This window comes from Rhinopithecus bieti, unplaced genomic scaffold (genome assembly GCF_001698545.2).
Source record: "Rhinopithecus bieti isolate Rb0 unplaced genomic scaffold, ASM169854v2 scaffold_32422, whole genome shotgun sequence".
NCBI lineage: Eukaryota > Metazoa > Chordata > Mammalia > Primates > Cercopithecidae > Rhinopithecus > Rhinopithecus bieti.
Genome location: NW_016814631.1, coordinates 3,084,651 through 3,104,499, shown reverse-complemented (window position 1 = coordinate 3,104,499; position 19,849 = coordinate 3,084,651). Strand labels below are relative to the sequence as shown.

The 19,849-nt window shown below is 39.0% G+C and overlaps 1 protein-coding gene across 6 annotated transcripts in view; it reads left to right on the top strand.

Annotated features, from left to right (window-relative positions):
• Window positions 1-19,849, top strand: part of UBE2W (ubiquitin conjugating enzyme E2 W) — an 83,268-nt gene that overhangs the window by 38,836 nt on the left and 24,583 nt on the right. For all 6 annotated transcript variants that reach the window (XM_017851620.1, XM_017851618.1, XM_017851616.1 and 3 more), the window contains 2 exons: window positions 4,277-4,379; window positions 19,104-19,259. In XM_017851620.1, coding sequence (XP_017707109.1) covers window positions 4,277-4,379; window positions 19,104-19,259 — 259 coding nt within the window. The remainder of the gene's footprint in view (window positions 1-4,276; window positions 4,380-19,103; window positions 19,260-19,849) is intronic.

Below are 19,849 nucleotides of genomic sequence, written 5' to 3'. Positions count from 1 at the left end.
ATTGTTGAATTCTAAACTGATTTTTTGTATATATCATACATAGAAAATATAAAACTCTTGTTCTAAAGCAACCAAAAGTGGAGCATACATTTAGAGTGGCATTTGTTGCATATTGTTAAACAAATGAAACTGACTCTTTTTTCATCCCGATGCAGATTATATCCCATTTTAATCTTTTTCCTCTCTCCTTTTATTAATCTACCTCAGAGTATCCTATAACAACTGTCCCTGTAGTTCTCAGGGAAACTGATAATAATGAGATTACTTCTTCTTTCATCCTTTATTTTTTTGGGAGGATGGGGAAACCACATAACATAATAATTTATAAAAGTTAAACGTTTTAAATTTTACAAATAGAAACGCTTTAATAGATTACCAGGTAGTTATACCACAAATTATAACAGCCAAAGCAACAATACCTTTGTTGTAGAGTAAATCCTATCATATCAAGATACTGGTCAGGTAAGAATTTTCTTTTAATTTATTGTAAATGAACCGTAAAATTTTACCTTTGTGCCATCTTCTAGGCTATAAAAATAGTCTTATAAAGAATCAGATTGTTAAGAGTATATGAAATGTGGATATGGATGTGGAAGATCCATTAAGAGGATGATGATGAAAGCACATTAAGCAGCTTTCTGATGGGCACAAAAAGTAGAATGAAGAAGATCTGGTATTTGAGAGCACAACAGGGTGACTATAGTCAACAGTAATTTATTGTGCATTTTCAAATAGCTAAAAGTATAATTGGATTGTAACAGAAAGGATAACTGCTTGAGGTGATGGATACCTCATTTACCCAGGTGCAATTATTATGCATTGTGTGCTTGTATCAAAATATCTCATGTGCCCCATAGATATATACACCTACTTTGTACCCACAAAAAAATTTTTTTTTTTAGTTTTCTGGAAGAAATTTGGTAGCATATATTGAGGCCTTAAAAAATATGAACACTATCCTGTTTGACCCACCACACACCATCCTAAGAAAGTAACGATCTAGAAAAAGACTTAGAACCAGCTATACTAATTTCAACATTACTAATTCTAGGGATAATTTGGGAATAGTGTAAATGTCAATAATATGGAAAAGGTTTGTCAAGGCAGTGCAGTGAAATAGCATCACTTGAATTATAGTCTATAGTCAGCATGTAAGGTAAAAATTTTGTATAGTTATAATTACCTTTGAAAAATCCTTTAAGAAGACCTTATTAGTATGTATCCTCTTTATTAATAAATCCACCAAAGCCAGTTTTTCCTCCAGAGTGGAATAGATGATTGTGTCTTTGATTAACAACCATGATGTGTGAAGAAATAAAAAAATTCTGATGCTTAAACATTAGAATTAGAGTACTAGGTACTCACAGGTGTTGAAGAACTGAGATTAATTGAGAGAACAACATGTGTAGTCTCATTGCATCCTTACTCTGGGGCATATGCTTGTGATTGGAATCATAAACCCTGATGGTTTAAATTGATGTAATTTAAGTGTGCACAAAATGCAGCTACTCGGCTGCCATTTTGTATAGGCTTTGATGGTATAGGAAACAGCAAAATTACTAGAATGAAATATACCTCCAAAAATTTTAACAGTGGTTGTCACTGGGTGATTTTTATTTCTACTTTTCTGAAGTTTCTACAATGAACATATCTTACTTTTTTAACTAATAAAATCTTATTAGGCCTGGCATGGTGGCTCATGTCTGTAATCTCATGCTTTGGGAGGCTGAGGTGGGGCGGGAGGATCCCTTGAGCCCAGGAGTTCAAGACGAGCTGGACAACATAGGGAGATCCCATCTCTAGTGAAAAAAAAATTTTTTTTAAGTTGGCTGGATGTGGTGGTATGTACCTGTGGTCCCAGTTACCTGGGAGTCTGAGGTGGGAGTCACTTGAGCCCAGGAAGTCAAGGCTGCAGTGAGCCCTGATTGCACCACAGTTCTCCAGCCTGGGTGACAGAGTGATACCTTGTCTCAAAAAAAAAGGGTTGTTAGAAAGTACCATGCACAGGCCGGGCGCAGCGGTTCACACCTGTAATTCCAACACTTTGGGAGGCTGAGGCAGGCAGATCACCTGAGTTCAAGAGTTCGAGACCAGCCTGAACAACATGGAGCACCACCCCCTATACTAAAAATACAAAAAATTAGCCGGGCATGGGTGGTGCATGCCTGTAATCCCAGCTACTTGGGAGGCTGAGGCAGGAGAATCACTTGAACCCAGGAGGTGGAGGTTGTGGTGAGCCGAGATTGTGCGATTGCAAACCAGCCTGGGCAATAAGAGCAAAACTCTGTACCAAAAAAAAAAAAAAAAAAAAAAAGAAAGTACCATGCACAGCGTTGAAAGTTATGCTGTCTTTGACCTCATGTAGTATCTGCATGTCGTGCAGATATTACGAGGATTGATGAGATACTTGGTTAGCTCTTTATTTTTAAAAGCTGTGCTTGTTTGCATAGGTCACATGTTCATTTATGTTGTGTGTCCTCAAATTGCCATATAAACAGAATGAAAGACCACCATTTTTCCTGGGAATATTACTCTGCCTAGTGGATGTGGGTGGAAAAACAAGAAAGGAATTTCGAAGATTAAGAAGGACCTAATATATAAAGAGATAGTTTTTTGTTTTGTATGCAGCTTTTGCATTGCATGTAATTTACCATGTATTGACTCTGAGTCAGGAATGTGCTAAGTTTTTTACTTATGTAGGGTCGTTTATCTCCAACAACACTATGAGGTGATTATCTTCTGTTTTATTATTGAGGTAGTTAAAACTGGAGAGATAACATAACTTCTCACACAACGAGTTAAGATTAACTGTAACTGCCACTTCAGTATAACTTCAGTTATAACTGTCTAATTTCACTATAAAATGTTGTCTCTTGGGTCTGTGGTCGTATCTTTTATTACCATGTATGGTACTCAGCATGCATTCTTAAAATGAATAGCCATGCTCTTAAGAGTCTGTATACTGTAGCTGATTTATTTTAGAGTATAGGTACATTTATTAGTTTACATAATCCTAAGTTCATAGTATGCGTGGTAATGACTAGAATCCCAACACTGTGTTTTCTGTCTTCCTTTTGTTTTCTTGTATTTTAAGTACAAGAAACTTTAATACTTGAAAAGTTCAAGAGAATTGCCTAGGTGTACAATAATTATAAGTGACAGAGCTATAATTAGGAACACATTGTTAATGACTTCAATTCACTTTTGCTTCTAATGCTGCCCTGTTATCTTTGCTGTCATTATCCCTTATTCTTCCCCCCATCTTAAAGAAAATAACAAGAAATAGTGTATACACTATAAATAACAACACATTTATGTTTATGATTGTTATATATGAAAACAAAGTAGGCTTGCATAGATGCCATAGAAATGGGCTTCATTAAACAATTGAAACATAGTGAGAGATAAAGGAAAGGCAGTACAAAGCCTTGCTTAATCGTCAGAGCAAGTGGAATGATGTCAGTTTAGCTCCCTTTACCCTGTTAATCTTCTCTAGAATGTTGATGAGAAAAATAAATCTGACAGCTACGGTTCTCTGTAGTCATTGTCTATACATGTTTCTCCATGGCTTCCACCAGTTATAATCAGAAAGACAGTTGATTAGTTTGATGTTATGTATAGAATACTTAATATCAGCATTGTAGAAATGGTACTTTGAAAAAATAAGGTAATGTAAATCAATTAGGAAGAGCACAGGCTTGGGTGTCAGCGCACCTTAGTTTGAGATTTGTTTGTTCGTTTATTTTGAGACAGTCTTGCTCTGTAGCCCAGGCTGGAGTGCGGTGGCATGATCTTGACTCACTGCAACCTCTGTCTCCTGGGTTCAAGCGATTCTCCTGCCTCAGCCTCCTGAGTAGCTGGGATTACAGGTGCACACCACCACGCCCAGCTAATTTTTGTATTTTTAGTAGAGACCAGTTTCACCATGTTGGTCAGGCTGGTCTCAAACTCCTGACCTTGTGATCCACCTGCCTCAGCCTCCCAAAGTTCTGCGATTACAGGTGTGAGCCACTGCGCCTGGCCTTGGGTTTTTATTTTGTTTGCTTTTTTAGACCTATCTTTTGCTAGCTGTCTGACCTTGATCTGGTGGTTTCACCCCTGAGTGTCAGAGAAGGTCATGAGAATTAACAGTGAGAGAGTTATTGGGAGGCTGGCATGTGCTGTTACACATAAACAACTATTGTCCCAGTGCTTAGTGTATAGGAAGTACTTGGTGTCCTCTTTTCTCCTCCTTACCCCAGTATCTTAAGTTTTTAATTTGCCTTTTCTATTCTAGGTGGATTGTAGACATGGAAGGTGCACCAGGTACCTTATATGAAGGGGAAAAATTTCAACTTCTATTTAAATTTAGTAGTCGATATCCTTTTGACTCTCCTCAGGTAATTGCCTTGCTTTAAATTTTTTTTTTTTTTTTTTTGTATTTTTAGATAGCTAAATGCCAGAGATGTTTGACTCAGTAAAAACATATAAGTCATTTATATGTATGTAGATGGATTTGTTATTTCCTTATTCGTAATATAATCAAGATATGAACATTACACTTTATTGGGATTAGGGCTTTACTACATTTTGCGTCTAAAATTGTTTGTTTCTTATCCATAAATACTAGCAGAAAAGGGAATAGAAATCTAACCAGGCCTCTAGGCCCGGGGTCCCCAACCTCTATGCTGGACTGGTACTGGTCCCTGTCCTGTTAGGAGTCGGGCCACACAGGAGGTGAGCACCATTACTGCCTGAGCTCCGCCTCCTGTCAGATCAGCAGTGACATTAGATTCTCATAGGAGTACAAGCCTTATTGTGAACTGCACATGCGAGGGATCTAGATAGTACGCTCCTTATGAGAATCTAATGCTTGATGATCTGAGATGGAACACTTTCATCCCAAAACCATCATCCAACCCCAACCCCATCTGTGGAAAAATTGTCTTCCGCCAAACCAGTCCCTTGTGCCAAAAAGATTGGGGACCACTGCTCTAAGCCATTGGAGAAGTTGGCATTTTGGAATAACTGAAGGCACCTCTCCTAGGTCAGATGATAGAATCACATGGTGAAGAGAAAAGTTCTCTGTTGGAAGGAGTACTTTGATTTTGCATTGACATGCTGTCTTTGCAGCCTTTTAGTACTGGAATGGCAGAGTACATCACCAGATGTTAAATTTCTAAACATCGGCCCAAAGTCTGTTTATTACAATTTGATGCCCAGTCAGTTTAGTTAATAACTTAATACTTAGACAAGGGTTAATGGTGGTAGAGGAATGTTTTTTGAGAGCTGTTTAACTATGGTAAATGATTAATCAGAGATTAGAGAAAGGAAGACTCTAGGATGACTTCCAGGTTTCTGGCTTGGTAATATAAGTAAATGAGTTACTATAATTACTTATTCTTCAGAGAATTATTGTAATAAAGCACTTCATTTTTAAAATTTGAGGCTTGTGAGATCCGTTGGCTAAAATGGTAAGATGTAATGCCAGCTCTCTCTAGTATTGCTAGCAAATGAGCTATTCTGTAAAATAGAACCAAATACCTGAAATATTTCCTAGATACTGAAAATTTAGCTTGTAGGTGCTGAAGTGTACTATTTGGGGGAAGATCTTATTTCATTGCCACTTTAAACAATATACCAAACACAGCTTAATCTTTTCTTAGTTATGTAAGAGAAGAGATAGAAGTCAGTTACTGTATCATGCTATAAGTAAAGAGGTAATTGTTTTAAAGCATAGATTTAAATGGATGCTGACTCCTTAAGTTCTGAAATTTTCATGTGAGCAGAAAACTACCAAGACTTTTAGGACTTTTTTTTTTATCATTTTCATAAAAATTAAAGTGAAAGGGATTGTGCTATTGTGACCACCTCTAGATGTCTATAGTAAGCATTTGTAGACTGTAATAAAAAGTCAAAACAAATATTTTCTCTCCAGAAGATTGTCATCACTTTTGTTGTTTTCTGGCTGGTCAGCAGCATTTCTGACTATAAATGTGTGGAGACAACTGGATCTCAGTCTGTTTTCATCGATCAGCCTATTTGTCTACATTCATCTAAGTTCATTGATGGTATGGGAAGGAAGAATATTTCACACCAACTCAGAAGCTTTTGACTAGGGAGATATTGGGGGAAGGCTTACTCTGGGAACTTACCAATTTTTCACCAGAGGAAAATAGTATTTCTGTAAGCATGAAACCAAGTCAAAAACGTTTTCTCTAAACTCTTTCCTTAATATTGAATTCTAAATCAAATATCAAACTTAAACATTATGTTGAATTTCTTCTTTAATATTTTTGTAAGTTACAGCATTTGTTATAAATTCTCCCTATCATCCTACTTCAAATTCATTTTATCCTCCTTCCCTGGTTTTATTTCTGCCTGCTCCTCTAACATTGGTGTTATCCAGGTTCTTTATTCAGCACTGTGTTACTCTTCTCACTCTTCTTTCACCTTCAGTCACCTTAAGCAGCTAACTCAGATCTACAGCTCTGGGAACATCTCTTTTTTTAAGGCTTAATTTCATACCGTTGTTGAAATACTTGAGTACCTCCAGACATCTCAAATTTAACACAACTAAATTTGACCTTTCCAATAACGAAGCACATTTTGTTTTTCTTTATCCTGGGTTACTGTCCACCTATCTATCTTGTGTTCAGTTTTTCTCTTTTCCACACCCCTCCTTCCTACATTTGAAAAGTAGCCCACTCTTTTCTTAATGTCAGTGCTATAGTGTGGTTTTTTGTTTGTTTGTTTTTGTTTTGTTGTTTTTGAGACAGAGTCTCACTTTGTCACCCAGGTTGGAGTGCAGTGGTGCAGTCTTGGCTCACTGCAACCGCTGCCACCTGGGTTTAAGTGATCCTCCCATATCAGCTTCCCAAGCAGCTGGGAGTACAGGTGCATGCCACCACACCCAGCTAATTTTTATATTTTTTGTAGAGATGGGGTCTTGCCATGTTGCCCAGACTAGTCTCAAGCTCCTGGGCTCAAGTGATCAGCCCACCTCCTTGGCCTCCCAAAGTGCTGGGATTACATGTGTGAGCCACCATGCCTGGCCTAGTCCAGGTTTTTATCTTTTAATTGAACCATTACAGTAACTTTTAGTTCTTTGGATTCCTATGCATCCTTTCACGGTGCCATTAGATTTCTTTGAAGGCACAGTTATCTCTTTGGTTACATACCACACACATGCACATGCACACACACACAACACACACACAGACACACCCCACTCCACCCCCCCCATATACACACACACAGTCTCACTCCACCATCCCCAGAATTCCCCACCTCCTCACAGTAAAACCTCTTAATGTTTATTTCCTATGGAATCTAGTTTTTAGCCTGGCATTCAAGTCCCTGTGTAGTCACATCCAAACTTGACTTTTTCTGCACCTGCATGCATTCTTTATGGTAATATTTCTATAGTACTTCATAATTTAACTTCCATTCTGATTTTGTCTTCTAACATCTTTTAATGAAGTGGTTAGGGGAGGTAGATTCATCCTCATTTTATATGTGAAGAAATTGAAACTTGTAGAAGTGAAGTGCCTTGTTCATGTTTTAATACCTAGTTTATAGAACAATCAAGACCCAAACCCAAGTCTTTCCTTTCCTCCTTTGCCATACTGCCAATTAGATGAGAGTACCAATATGGGAAAAAATGCCTATTTATCTATGTAGTAATTTTCTCTCTGAAAGTGAAAGATTATATGTGGAATGAATGATACCTTTGAAAGCTCTAAGCCAGTTATTCTCACTCTTTTTGAAATAAAAGGATTCGTTTTTTAATTTACTTTTTGGTGGGGTGGGTGGGGCAGAGACAGAGTCTCCCTCTGTTATCTGCCTGTGCTGTGGTGTAATCATAGCTCATTGCAGCCTCCAACTCCTGGACTCAAATGATCCTTCCACCTCAGCCTCCAGAGTAGCAGGGACACAGCCATGTGCCACCATGCCTAGCCTGGTTTTTTTATTTTGTTTTTTTGTTTGTTTGTTTGTTTGTTTTTATTTTTTTGAGATAGAGTCTCTCTCTGTTGGCCAGGCTGGAGTGCAGTGGTGCTATCTCTGCTCACTGCAACCTCTGCTTCCTGGGCTTAAACCGTCCTCCCACCTCAGCCACTCCGAGTATCTGCAACTACAGGTATGCACCACCATGCCCGGCTAATTTTTTTTGTATTTTTGGTAGTAGAGACAAGGTTTCGCCATGTTGGTCCACCCGGTCTTGAACTCCTGTCCTCAAGTGATCCGCCCGCCTCGGCCTGTCAGAATACTGGTATCATAGGCACGCCCAGTGAGGATTCCTTTTTAATATCAGTTAATTCTGTAGCCCCTCACATGGCATAGAGGTTGTATATTCTAATATCCATTGATTGGGAAAATGGCAGCACTACTCTTAGGCCAGTAATAATTCAAAATTTTTTAAAAGGTATTTATACATAATCTATATAGTTTTAACATAATTATAAGGGGTCAAACATCAATGTTTGATGGGCTTATAGACTTCAAGATTTTTCCAATAACTGAAACTTTCCAGAGATCCACTGCGCTGGGAAAGTGGCTGGAACCAGTCCTCTAGGGCAGTAAAATTCCCCCAAAATTTTATTTGATGAAACTCTGTAGCATTAGCACTTGTTAGATAAATTAGTCTTTCATCTTTCTGACTGGGCATGGTACTCATGCCTGTAATCTAGGCACTTTGAAAGGCCAAGGCAGGTAGATCACTTCAGCCACCTGCTGTTTGAGACCAGCCTGGGCAACGTAGGGCAACCCCATCTCTAAAAAAAAGAAAGAAAGGGGCCGGGCGCGGTGGCTCAAGCCTGTAATCCCAGCACTTTGGGAGGCCGAGACGGGCGGATCACGAGGTCAGGAGATCGAGACCATCCTNCAGAGTCACACAGTCACAAGAAGAGCCCAGATCTGCCTGGCTTCAAAACAGGTGGTGAGCTCCCCATTGCTGGAGGTATCCAAGAGTCTGCAGAGGGATTTCAAGTATTCAGGAAGGGGGAGACTCCAAGATCAATGCCCCATGGATAGGCTCCATCTTCAACAGGGTTTCTCAATATTGGTGCTATTGAGATTGTGGACTGGGGCCGGGCGCGGTGGCTCAAGCCTGTAATCCCAGCACTTTGGGAGGCCGAGACGGGCGGATCACGAGGTCAGGAGATCGAGACCATCCTGGCTAACACGGTGAAACCCCGTCTCTACTAAAAACTACAAAAAACTAGCCGGGCGAGGTGGCGGCGCCTGTAGTCCCAGCTACCTGGCAGGCTGAGGCAGGAGAATGGTGTGAACCCGGGAGGCGGAGCTTGCAGTGAGCTGAGATCCGGCCACTGCACTCCAGCCTGGGTGACAGAGCGAGACTCCGTCTCAAAAAAAAAAAAAGAAAGAAAGAAAAAGAAGTCTTTCATCTTTCCATGCAATGAGCAGTACTGAGTTTATCACTAGTTACAAAAGTAGAATTTGGAAAATACTTCTAGAATAGATCAATCTCATTGTGAAATTATTGCTTTTGTACCTTTAAATGAGATCGATAAGACTGTTACACATCATTATGGTTTGTTGTGTTTTTCCTCCTACCAGATATATTTGATGTCTCATGTTGTGTCCTGCCTTATAATGAAAAAGTTATCTATCTCAAATATGTTTGGCTCAGTCATTTGCCTTAAAAGAAAGAATAACAACAAACAATTTGTCAGTTAATATGGAAACAGAGATGAGGCATCTTTTCATCACTGCTTGCCACTAATGTACATTTACTGTCAGCCATACACAAAGTATCTTTCTGTATACATATTCTGTTTTCTTATGCTAGGATACAGGTAAATGGTTGGTTAATTCAACATGTATTGGGCATGTATTGTGTATCAAGTACTGTTTCTTGAGAGAGGGGAGAGAGTACAGAGATTTAAAAGGCATTGGGCCTGCCTTTAAACAGTTTATAATCTGTTTAGTATTTGGATAGGTAAATACTCATTCCATATTTCTTGAGGATGTATCATGGGACAAACACTGTGCTGGATGCTGGTAATTCAATGAGGACCAAAACTGCAACAGCAGCAACAATCCTGCTTACATGGAGTTTGCGTTCTTGTGGGGAGAGACAGTAAGCAATGAGTAAAATACACATAGTATGGAAGATGGTGGGGAAAGAGTATAGAAGGGGAGACAAGGGTGGTGAAATACTGAACAGAGTCGTTGGGAAAGATTTCACTGAGCAGGTGACATTGGAGAAGAGATCTGAAAGATGTACAGGAGTAAACCATTTGAAAGAGTTGAGAGAAAGAACAGGTGAAGACAAAATGCAAAGGCTCTAAATCTGGAATATGCAGGACAGGTCCCTGGAGTGTTGTATAAACAGGAAGGGGAGTGTAAGGCCGAGGTCAGTGTATTAGGCCATTTTTGCACTGCCATAAAGAAATACCTGATGCTGGGTAATTTATAAAAAAAAGAGGTTTAATTGGTTCACATTTCTGCAGGCTGTACAAGAAGCATAGTGCCACCATCTGCTTCTGGTGATGGCCTCAAGACACTTACTGTCATGGCAGAAGGTGAAGAGGGAGCAGGTGTCTCACATGGCGAGAGTGGGAGCAAGAGTCAGTGGCAAGGTGCCACACATTTTCAAACAACCAGATCTCACGAGAACTCATTCACTGTTGAGGACATCACCAGGCCATTCATGAGAGCACCCACCCCGAGTGACCCAAACACCTCCCACCAGGCCCCACCTCCAACATTGGGGGTTACATTTCAACATGAGATTTGGAGGGGACAAATATCCAAACTGTATTAGTCAGAAAGATCATTTGGGCTGGCGGGGTCATCACGGATTGTATAGGACATTTATAGCCCATTGTAAGAATTTTGACTTTTAGTGAGATGGGGAAGCCTTTGGAAGGTTTTGAGCAGAGGAACGATGTAGTCCTATTTAAGGTTAAAAGGAACAGTCTGGCTGTTGTATGTCATATAAACTGTTCAGGGCATAAAGGTGCAAGGAGATCAGATAGGCCATTAAAGTAACCCAGGTGAGAGATGATGGTGACTTGCACCAGAAGGGTAGCAGTGGACGTTTTGGAAGGTGGTCATGTTTTGAACCTGTTTTAAAGGTTGAATCAACAGGATTTACTAATGGATTAATTTGGAGTATGACTGAAGGAGGAGTCAAGGAAGACTCCATGATTTTTGGCATATGCATCTGTACAGACAATTAACTGAAATGTGAATTGTATGCTTTGGGAGCAAAAGGGAAAGCAACCAATTTAGAATACTCTAAGGGGGCAAAGAAAAACTTATTTGAACTGGTAAAACTGGGTCTTAAAGGACAAAAAGAGTTTATGTGAAAAGTATAGGGCAAGGTGTGAAAGGACTTGGCCTCCTCACATTTGTGAGGATAGGCTCTTGTAGTTTTATGTGTCGATATATGGGGGATTACAGCAGGAGATGAGAGAGGAAGGTTATTTTGGGGCTCATCAAAAAGGATCTTACAGTGTGAAAGAAGCTTGACATTTCTATCATAGGTATTAAGAGGGATGGCCCATCTCCATCAAAACTCTGAAGTCCACAACTGGGCATGGTGGCTCATGCTTATAATCCCAGCACTTTGGGAGGCCAAGGCAGGTCACTTGAGGTCAGAAGTTGGACACCAGCCTGGTCAACATAGTGAAACCCATACTAAAAATGCAAAAATTAGCTGGGCATGGTGGTGTGCACCTGTAGTCCCAGCTATTCGGCATCCTGAGGCAGGAGAACTGCTTGAACCTGGAAAGTGGAGGTCGCAGTGAGCCAAGATCGTGCCACTGCATTCCAGCCTGGCGACAGAGGGAGACTCCATCTCCAAACAAAACAAAAAAAATCTCTGAAGTCCTCAGGCTTAGTTTCTTGACTCTTACTACTTTTCGTTTCTACATCCAAGAGAAAGTTCTTCCATTCCTTTACATATCCAGTATTTGTACCCCTTTTCTCTGTTAAAGCATTCTATTTGAGTGAAACAAATCTGAAATACATCTGTATTACATTTATTTATTATTATTATTATTATTATTGAGATGGAGTCTCGCCCTGTCACCCAGGCTTCAGTGCAGTGACACGATCTTGGCTTATCACAGCCTCTGCCTTCCAAATTCAAGCAATTCTGCCAGTAGCTGGGATTACAGGTGTGCGCCACCACGCCCAGCTAATTTTTTTTTTTTTGTATCTTTAGTAGAAATGGAGTTTCACCGTGTTGGCCAGGCTGGTCTCGAACTCCTGACCTTGTAATCTGCCCACCTCAGCCTCCCAAAGTGCTGAGATTATAGGCGTGAGCCACCATGCCCGGCCACTTTTATTTATTTTTTATTGAGACAGAGTCTCACTCCATTGCCCAGGCTGGAGTGCAGTGGCGCGATCTTGGCTCACTGCAACCTCTGCCTCCCGGGTTCAAACATTTCTCCTGCCTCAGCCTCCAGAGTAGCTGGGATTACAGGTGCACACACGCCCAGCTCATTTTTGTGTTTTTAGTAGAGACGAGGTTTTGCCATGTTGGCCAGGCTGGTCTGGAACTCCTAACCTCAAGTGATCCACCCGCCTTGGCCTCCCAAAGTGCTGGGATGACAGGCATGAGCCACTGTGCCTGGCTTTATACTACCTTTAAATGTCCCAGTTGTACAGGGTTGTTATTTTTGAGATTTTTTTTTTTTTTTGAGATGAAGTTTTGCTCTTGTTGCTCAGGCTGGAGTGCAATGGCGTGATCTCAGCTCACTGCAACCTTCGCCTCTCAGGTTCAAGCGATTCTCCTGCCTCAGTCTCCTGAGTCCTTGAGATCACAGGTGCCCACCACCATGCTCAGCTAATTTTTTTGTAGTTTTTAGTAAAGACAGGATTTCACCATTTTGGCCAGGCTGGTCCCAAACTCCTGACCTCAGGTTATCCACCCGCCTTGGCCTCGCAAACTGCTGGGATTACAGGCTTGAGACTCCACACCCGGCCTTGTTTTAGAGATTTTTAGCTAATTTTTGATGAAAACGTCTTCAGTATTTTAGAAATAGGGAAAATGTTTATTTTAGAGGGAAGAGAGGGAAGGGGACAGTGTCTCTTTGATTTGAAGCCATTTTGTTGCTAAGAGTGGTGCTGAAAGTACAGTTGTCTTGATTATAAAGCTTTAGAAGTACTGAGGCAAAAGAGTAATTGCCTTCCTCTTCATCCTCATTCCCCACTCCTATTCATGCCTCCTTACCACAGACCCTTTTCTGTTGCTCAAAACTCATTCATTGCAGAGATCCAGAACCTATCTTCATGATGTCCTCATCTTGTCTTTTTTTCCTGGACTGGTTTTCCATGGTTTTCATAGGGTGATGTTCAAGCTTTCCAAAGTCTTTGAATAACAATTTTTATTGCCTTAAATTGTCAAGCATCTTGGACACCTGACAAGAAGGTGAACAGTGAACCCTATTCACTGAAGCCTGGGGGGTCATGGAGAAGGAAGATAGAGGATTAGATTAGTAGGCTAAAAGAACGTAGAATATAAAGGGAAGAGAATGATTACCATCCAAGGCAATCCAAGTTTAGTTTCGTGTGTCCAATAATTTTGTGTTTGCACTATAGCTGCATGTCGCTGGTTATTATAGAATATCAGGGAACACTTATGGATGCTTGCTGGTATATATGAGGGGACTAAAAAGAGAGAATTGAATTGAAAGCTATGCTGAGATTCCAATCTCCAGTCATTTTTGTCAAATACCATTTATGGTAGACTACCTATATGTTATGTATAAATATCTGATTTAGTTTCCATTACAACAGTAAACTGATTGCTTGTACTTTCAGTTTATGTAGTTACACATTAAGTACCATCGTCTGCATTAAGTACTATCTTATAATAATTGTAATCAGAGAACATATTTTCCTCATACTGTCCCTGGAAAAACCTTGGTGTCCATATCGTAAATTGGCTTTTATAATTATATTCTGTTTTTTACTGCTCATTTGTATATACTGTGTTTCGACCTAGCTTGACACCATATTAGGTGATTGACTTTCTAACTACCTCTCCACCTCTAGTCTGAACAGTAGGGTGCCTCCTTTGTGGTAAGATCTCAGTACCATAAGGTCTTTCAGTATTGGGCTTGATGTTTGAAAATTCTTGAATTTCATATTAGAAAGTTACCTGATATCCATCCTTTGTTTTGTTCTTAGCAATAATACAGAGATTTTTGGTAAACTGTATTTTCTGTAGAAGTGTACAGTTATTTTATATAGAAGTGTACAATTATAAGTCTACTTTCAATTATTGATTTTTATTAAGTCATTGTAAATATTGGTAACTATAATATTGAGCTATTTCTCCGACTACACCAAATTTGAGCGGGTTTTTTTTGTTGTTGTTGTTCAAGACAGGGTCTCACTGTTGCTCAGGCTGAAGTGCCATAGGCTATCATAACTCAACTGCAACCTCAGACTCCTGGCTCAAACAGTCCTCTCACCTTAGCCTCCTGAGTAGTTGGGACTACACAGGAGCATGCCACCACATGCGGCTAGTTACTATTTTTTTTTTTTTTAGGGATGGGATCTTGCTTTGTTGCCCAGGCTGGTCTTGAACTCCAGGGCTCAAGTGATCCTCCTACATTGACCTCCCAAAGTGCAGGATTACAGGTACGAGTCACCATCCCCAGCCCCTGTTCATTCTTATTTTTGATTTTTATCGCTATGCTGGCTTTCAGTTTAGATTTTAGTAGTTTTATGAAAGGCACTACATTCACAGTACCCAAAAGTTACCCAGAGATTGGCCTGCTTAAAATTTTAGGTTGGTTGTGGGATAAACATACTTATCTCCAAAATGATACATACCCTGAGCACATTTATTTCTCTCTTAGCTCTCACTTACTTTTGAATAAACCGTACTGCTCGGGAGAAGTTTGGAAATGTAGTAATAATTAAAAACTGCTTCTAGTCCAGGTGCAGTGGCTCACACCTGTAATCCCAGCACTCTGGGAGGCTGAGGTGGGCGGATCACGAGGTCATGAGTTTGAGACCAGTCTGGCCAACATATAGTGAAACCCCATCTCTACTAAAAATACAAAAAATTAGCCAGGCGTGGTGGTGTATGCCTGTAATCCCAGCTACTATGGAAGGCTGAGGCAGGAGAATCGTGTGAACCCAGGAGGCAGAGCTTGCAGTGAGCAGAGATCGTGCCATTGCACTCCAGCCTGGGCAACGGTGCGAGACTCCGTCTCAAAAAAAAGACTGTTTCTGATGCATTCAGAACTTCAAACTTGAGTCATATACGTTAGGTCTAAGATCCTTTTGTAAAACTGTATTTCCATCAGATAGTTCCTTAAAAATCTGTAATTCCATTTTACTTAGTGTAATTTATGCAGCGAGGAATGTCTGTGGTCTCCGTTGTTGGCTGTTCATATGACTGCTTTGAATAAATTCGCAAAGTTCCTATGATTTCATATTTATTGTGTTCAGTTGTTTTGTCACATCAGTTCTAGTTAGTTTTTATCAGCTACTTGAGACTCCAAAAAGTTTTTTTTGAACTTTAGAAACAGTTTAATAATTTCTTGTTTGTAGAAACTACTTGACTGCATTAAAAAACTGAAATGTTCACTTTCTCCTTTGGCTTGTAGTGACTATTAAATAAATGAGGATGACTAACAATATGCAGTCGAAGAAATTCTGCCTTGGTTACTCTCCCCATGCAGAGAACCAGATTAGCAAAGTTTACATTAAAACCATCTGTGGTGCCAGGTGCAGTTACTCATGCCTGTAACCCCAGCACTTTGGGAGGCTGAGCTGGGTGGATCACCTGAGTTCAGGAGTTCGAGACCAGCTTGATCAACGTGGTGAAACCCCATCTCTACTAAAAATACAAAAAATTAGCTGGGTGTGGTGGCAGGCACCTGTAATGCCAGCTACTGGAGAGGCTGAGGCAGGAGAATCACTTGAACCTGGGAGGTGGGGGTTGCAGTGAGCCAAGGTCGTACCATTGCACTCCAGCCTGGGCAACAAGAGCAAAACTCTGTCTGGGGGGAAAAAACAAAACAATCAAAAAGTCTGTGGAAACTGTGCTTATTTGTCCCTTGTATGAATGAACTATTGAAAAAAAATTTCCTTTTATTTCAGAAATTCACCTCTGGCATGTAAATTCACCCTTTCTATGTTTAGACAAACTTCTAAAATTCTGTATCTGGCAGGTTAGGTCCTAGGGGTTACCTATTATCTAATAGGTAATAGGTAATATGCAAATAATTAATTCCCCTGGTTTTGGTTGCTAAAAGTTTTAGGGTTGCTGCATTTGCCCTGCATGCAGTATGTTAAAAAGCCCCTGCTGTTTTATTTAAAGGTTATTGAGATCTGAATTATTTTTATCTCATTCCCCTTCTACGTTCACAGTTGTTTCTGTCTTCATTACTGGTTCTAACAGAATGTCTGCTGCATCTGCTGTAGGTGTTTTCTACGGCTACTCATCACTTTTCTTTCTCTTTTCTCCTGAGTTCCTTTTGGTTCATGCCTACTTACTGGCTCTCAGGCCAAGTGATTTAGTTTATAAACATTTCTCTTCAGCAAAAATACGACTTTCCTTGTGCACTGAATTGGCTGGGTGAAACATGGTGTGGTAACCTTCGTGTTGCTATTTTCTTTAAAGGTTGGTGATTCAGTTTTGCCAAAGAAGATAATTTGACAGTTTTTAGTTTTTTGTTTTTTTGGCACTTTCAGATCACTATTCTTCTTGACTTCTTGATAGAGACCTTACTGGGAAAAATATTTTTTTTTTTTTTTTTTTTTGAAGATGGAGTTTCGCTCTTATCACCCAGGCTGGAGTGCAATGGTGTGATTTCAGTTCACTGTCACCTCTGCCTCCCAGGTTCAAGGGATTCTCCTGCCTCAGCCTCCCAAATAGCTGGGATGACAAGCGTGTGCTACCACTCCCAGCTAATTTTTTGTATTTTTTAGTAGAGACGGGGTTTCGCCATGTTGGCCAGGCTGGTCTCAAACTCCTGACCTCAGGTGATCCACCCACCTCGGCCTCCCAAAGTGCTGGGATTACAGGCATGAGCCACACCGAAAAATATCTTTAAAAAAAATAATCGTGGCCAAAGAAGAAACTCTTGGGTATTGCTTGTGTTTTAATGAAAATATCCTACTTATCAAATGGCTTTTTATGGCAAAATGAATACCCCAAGGCATATGTCCGTAAGATTTGTTAACTCCCATTCTGTACATCTACAACACATGGGAATATCAGATGCATATGATGTAATAAACTATAGTTCATATTTATTAAAAATAAAATTTCACTAAAAAACACTTGTGGACAGGCTCCAGTGTGGAACTATAAGACCATTTAAGCGTTTTTTTTTTTTTTTACAGAACAATTTTTTTTTAGCAAAAAGTAATTAAGAGGGTACTAGCACCGATAGATGTAATTGAGATAAATGGCATGCTTAGAGCATAGCCATTACAAAGTCAAAGTCCTTTCAGGGAGTCTTCTGCTGTTAGGTAGGGTAAGTGACTTGATTTCTCTTATTTTGAGACGTTACTTTTGTTTTTTAGCTTTTTTTTTAATTAGTGGGAATGGAGGGTTGATGTCCAGAATTTAAAGAAAAGAAATACATGCAAGTATGGAAAATCGTTCCTTTGGGGAAAAAAATGCTTTTTGCTGTCTTATCTAGTCTTAGTCAAGGAAATATGTCCCATAGGTTGATATATCTGAAACATTAGAAGACTCCTACTCATATGAAAGACTGCTTTATTAACATGTAAATCTTTGTAAAATTGTAACAAAATCAGATTCATAGCTAGATACTGAAAATATATATAAAACCTTAGCTTATGGTAATTTCCTATATAACATATTCCATATTAAACTATAGTATACCTTATTCTATTCATATTTACCTCACTGGTTCTTTTTTCTGCTCTATAAAGAGAAAAAAGGGTATGCCTAAAGCAATATTGTATATCTCTTATTGTTTCTGCTACAACTTAAGGTAAGATTTCTCCTTACTGATATTCTGCTGTACTTGGTATGAGGTGTTTTGCAGGGCTGAGAGAGATACTGTAAATCTGATTTAGGAAATATTGGTTTATATTTTATTATATAAAATCTCATTATACTTACTAAATCAGAATCTGTGAAAGTAGGACACTGGAATTTGTATTTTTAAGCAGATATTCCAGCTATGTGGTTTTTTTTGTTTTGTTTTTTTGTTTTTTGTTTTTTTGGCAAGGTCAGGAATTAAGAATTACTGCTAACCTGCAGAATAAATACAGTACACAGTGTAAACATAAGACGTCTGCTTTCCTGAGCAACTTTGGACTATGCTTACAGATTCCTCAGGATACATGAATTTATTCTCCTGCCTATTTGCTTAGGTAAATAAGTTTAAGAAAAACTACTGTAAGATATTTGTTGAATTATTAGAGCAAAGGAATGAAATAATAGATTTATTACCATTCAAAACATCGCTGAGACAAGATAGAGAAAGGAAAAGTAGTGTTAGAAGAATTGAGTAAAAAGAAAAGGAGAGTAGAACTGCAGATTGGGAGACTTGGTCAACTTTTGTATTTTTCGTCTAGGCACGTAGGTATTTACTGATTAACAGCTAGTAACTTGTGCCCATCATAATGGATGTGTAAGTTTAGACAAGGTGGAATGTATAACAATCATTTCCCTTTGCCACATGCACCTTAGAGCTAACATTGTTAACAGGTAGTAGTAGTAGGAGTGTTCCTACCACCTGTCATTCATATTTTCCCAAAATTGAATATTTTGTTTGGAATTTTAACATACTTGATTTTATATGCAGAGAGCAATGAAGAGAATTTGAAAATCATTCTTATAAATGTAGTTGTCTTTCACTAGTGAAAATACATAGTAGTTTAGAATTTTAAGGATAATTTATCAAAATAACCAAAATAAAAAATAATGTGGCTTCTTTTCCCTACTACGTGGTTATTCATTCAGTGAAACCAATACTTACTGAGTTAATGAGAGTAAACAAATAAGCAGTTGTTTATCATGTTCCTGGCACTGATTTTGGTGGGTTTTTGGTTTTTTTTTATAATCAATACTTGTTATACATGGAGAATATTTTAGTTTTTGGTAATAGAGAATATTTGAGTTTTAATGGAATTTTATTCTCTCTTAGGTCATGTTTACTGGTGAAAATATTCCTGTTCATCCTCATGTTTATAGCAATGGTCATATCTGTTTATCCATTCTAACAGAAGACTGGTCCCCAGCGCTCTCAGTCCAATCAGTTTGTCTTAGCATTATTAGCATGCTTTCCAGCTGCAAGGAAAAGGTAGGACTTTTCAGAATTATTCCAGATAATATCTCTTCTTTCAGTTTAAGTAGATAAACAATTTTAATACGTAATTCTTTTTATTTAGAGGAAGGACTTAATGCTTTTATTTTAAAATTATGGGGAATTTCATGTTTAGTAATAAATTCAAAAGTTATTTTGATATCTTTCATTCCAAATAGAAGTTTTACATGTTGAATGGGGTAGAAGCCAGATTTACTGTTTTATATTTTTTTAAACAGGAAATGTACGGTATGTTCTTAAATCTGATTTTATTCCCAAAAGTGTGCACAGGGTAAACGTGTACAAGAAGTTCTTTTTGTAGATTTCACAATGGAAAGCCTCAGAAAAGTGCATCATAGCTTCCTTCTCCCTTCTGCCAGCTCCCACCCTATCAACCTGTTTCAGGAAATTTTTCAGGAACCAGAGCTTTCCTGTCCTAATGATTAGGTTGAAGGAGGAAGACTAGTTTACCAGTAGAATTTTCAGGACGTTTCTTCCTGTTCTCCTTTATTAATCCACAGATTCTATGTCTAATGGACATGGGGGGGGAAAAAAACAGAAAAAAATCACTTACTAAATTTAAAATG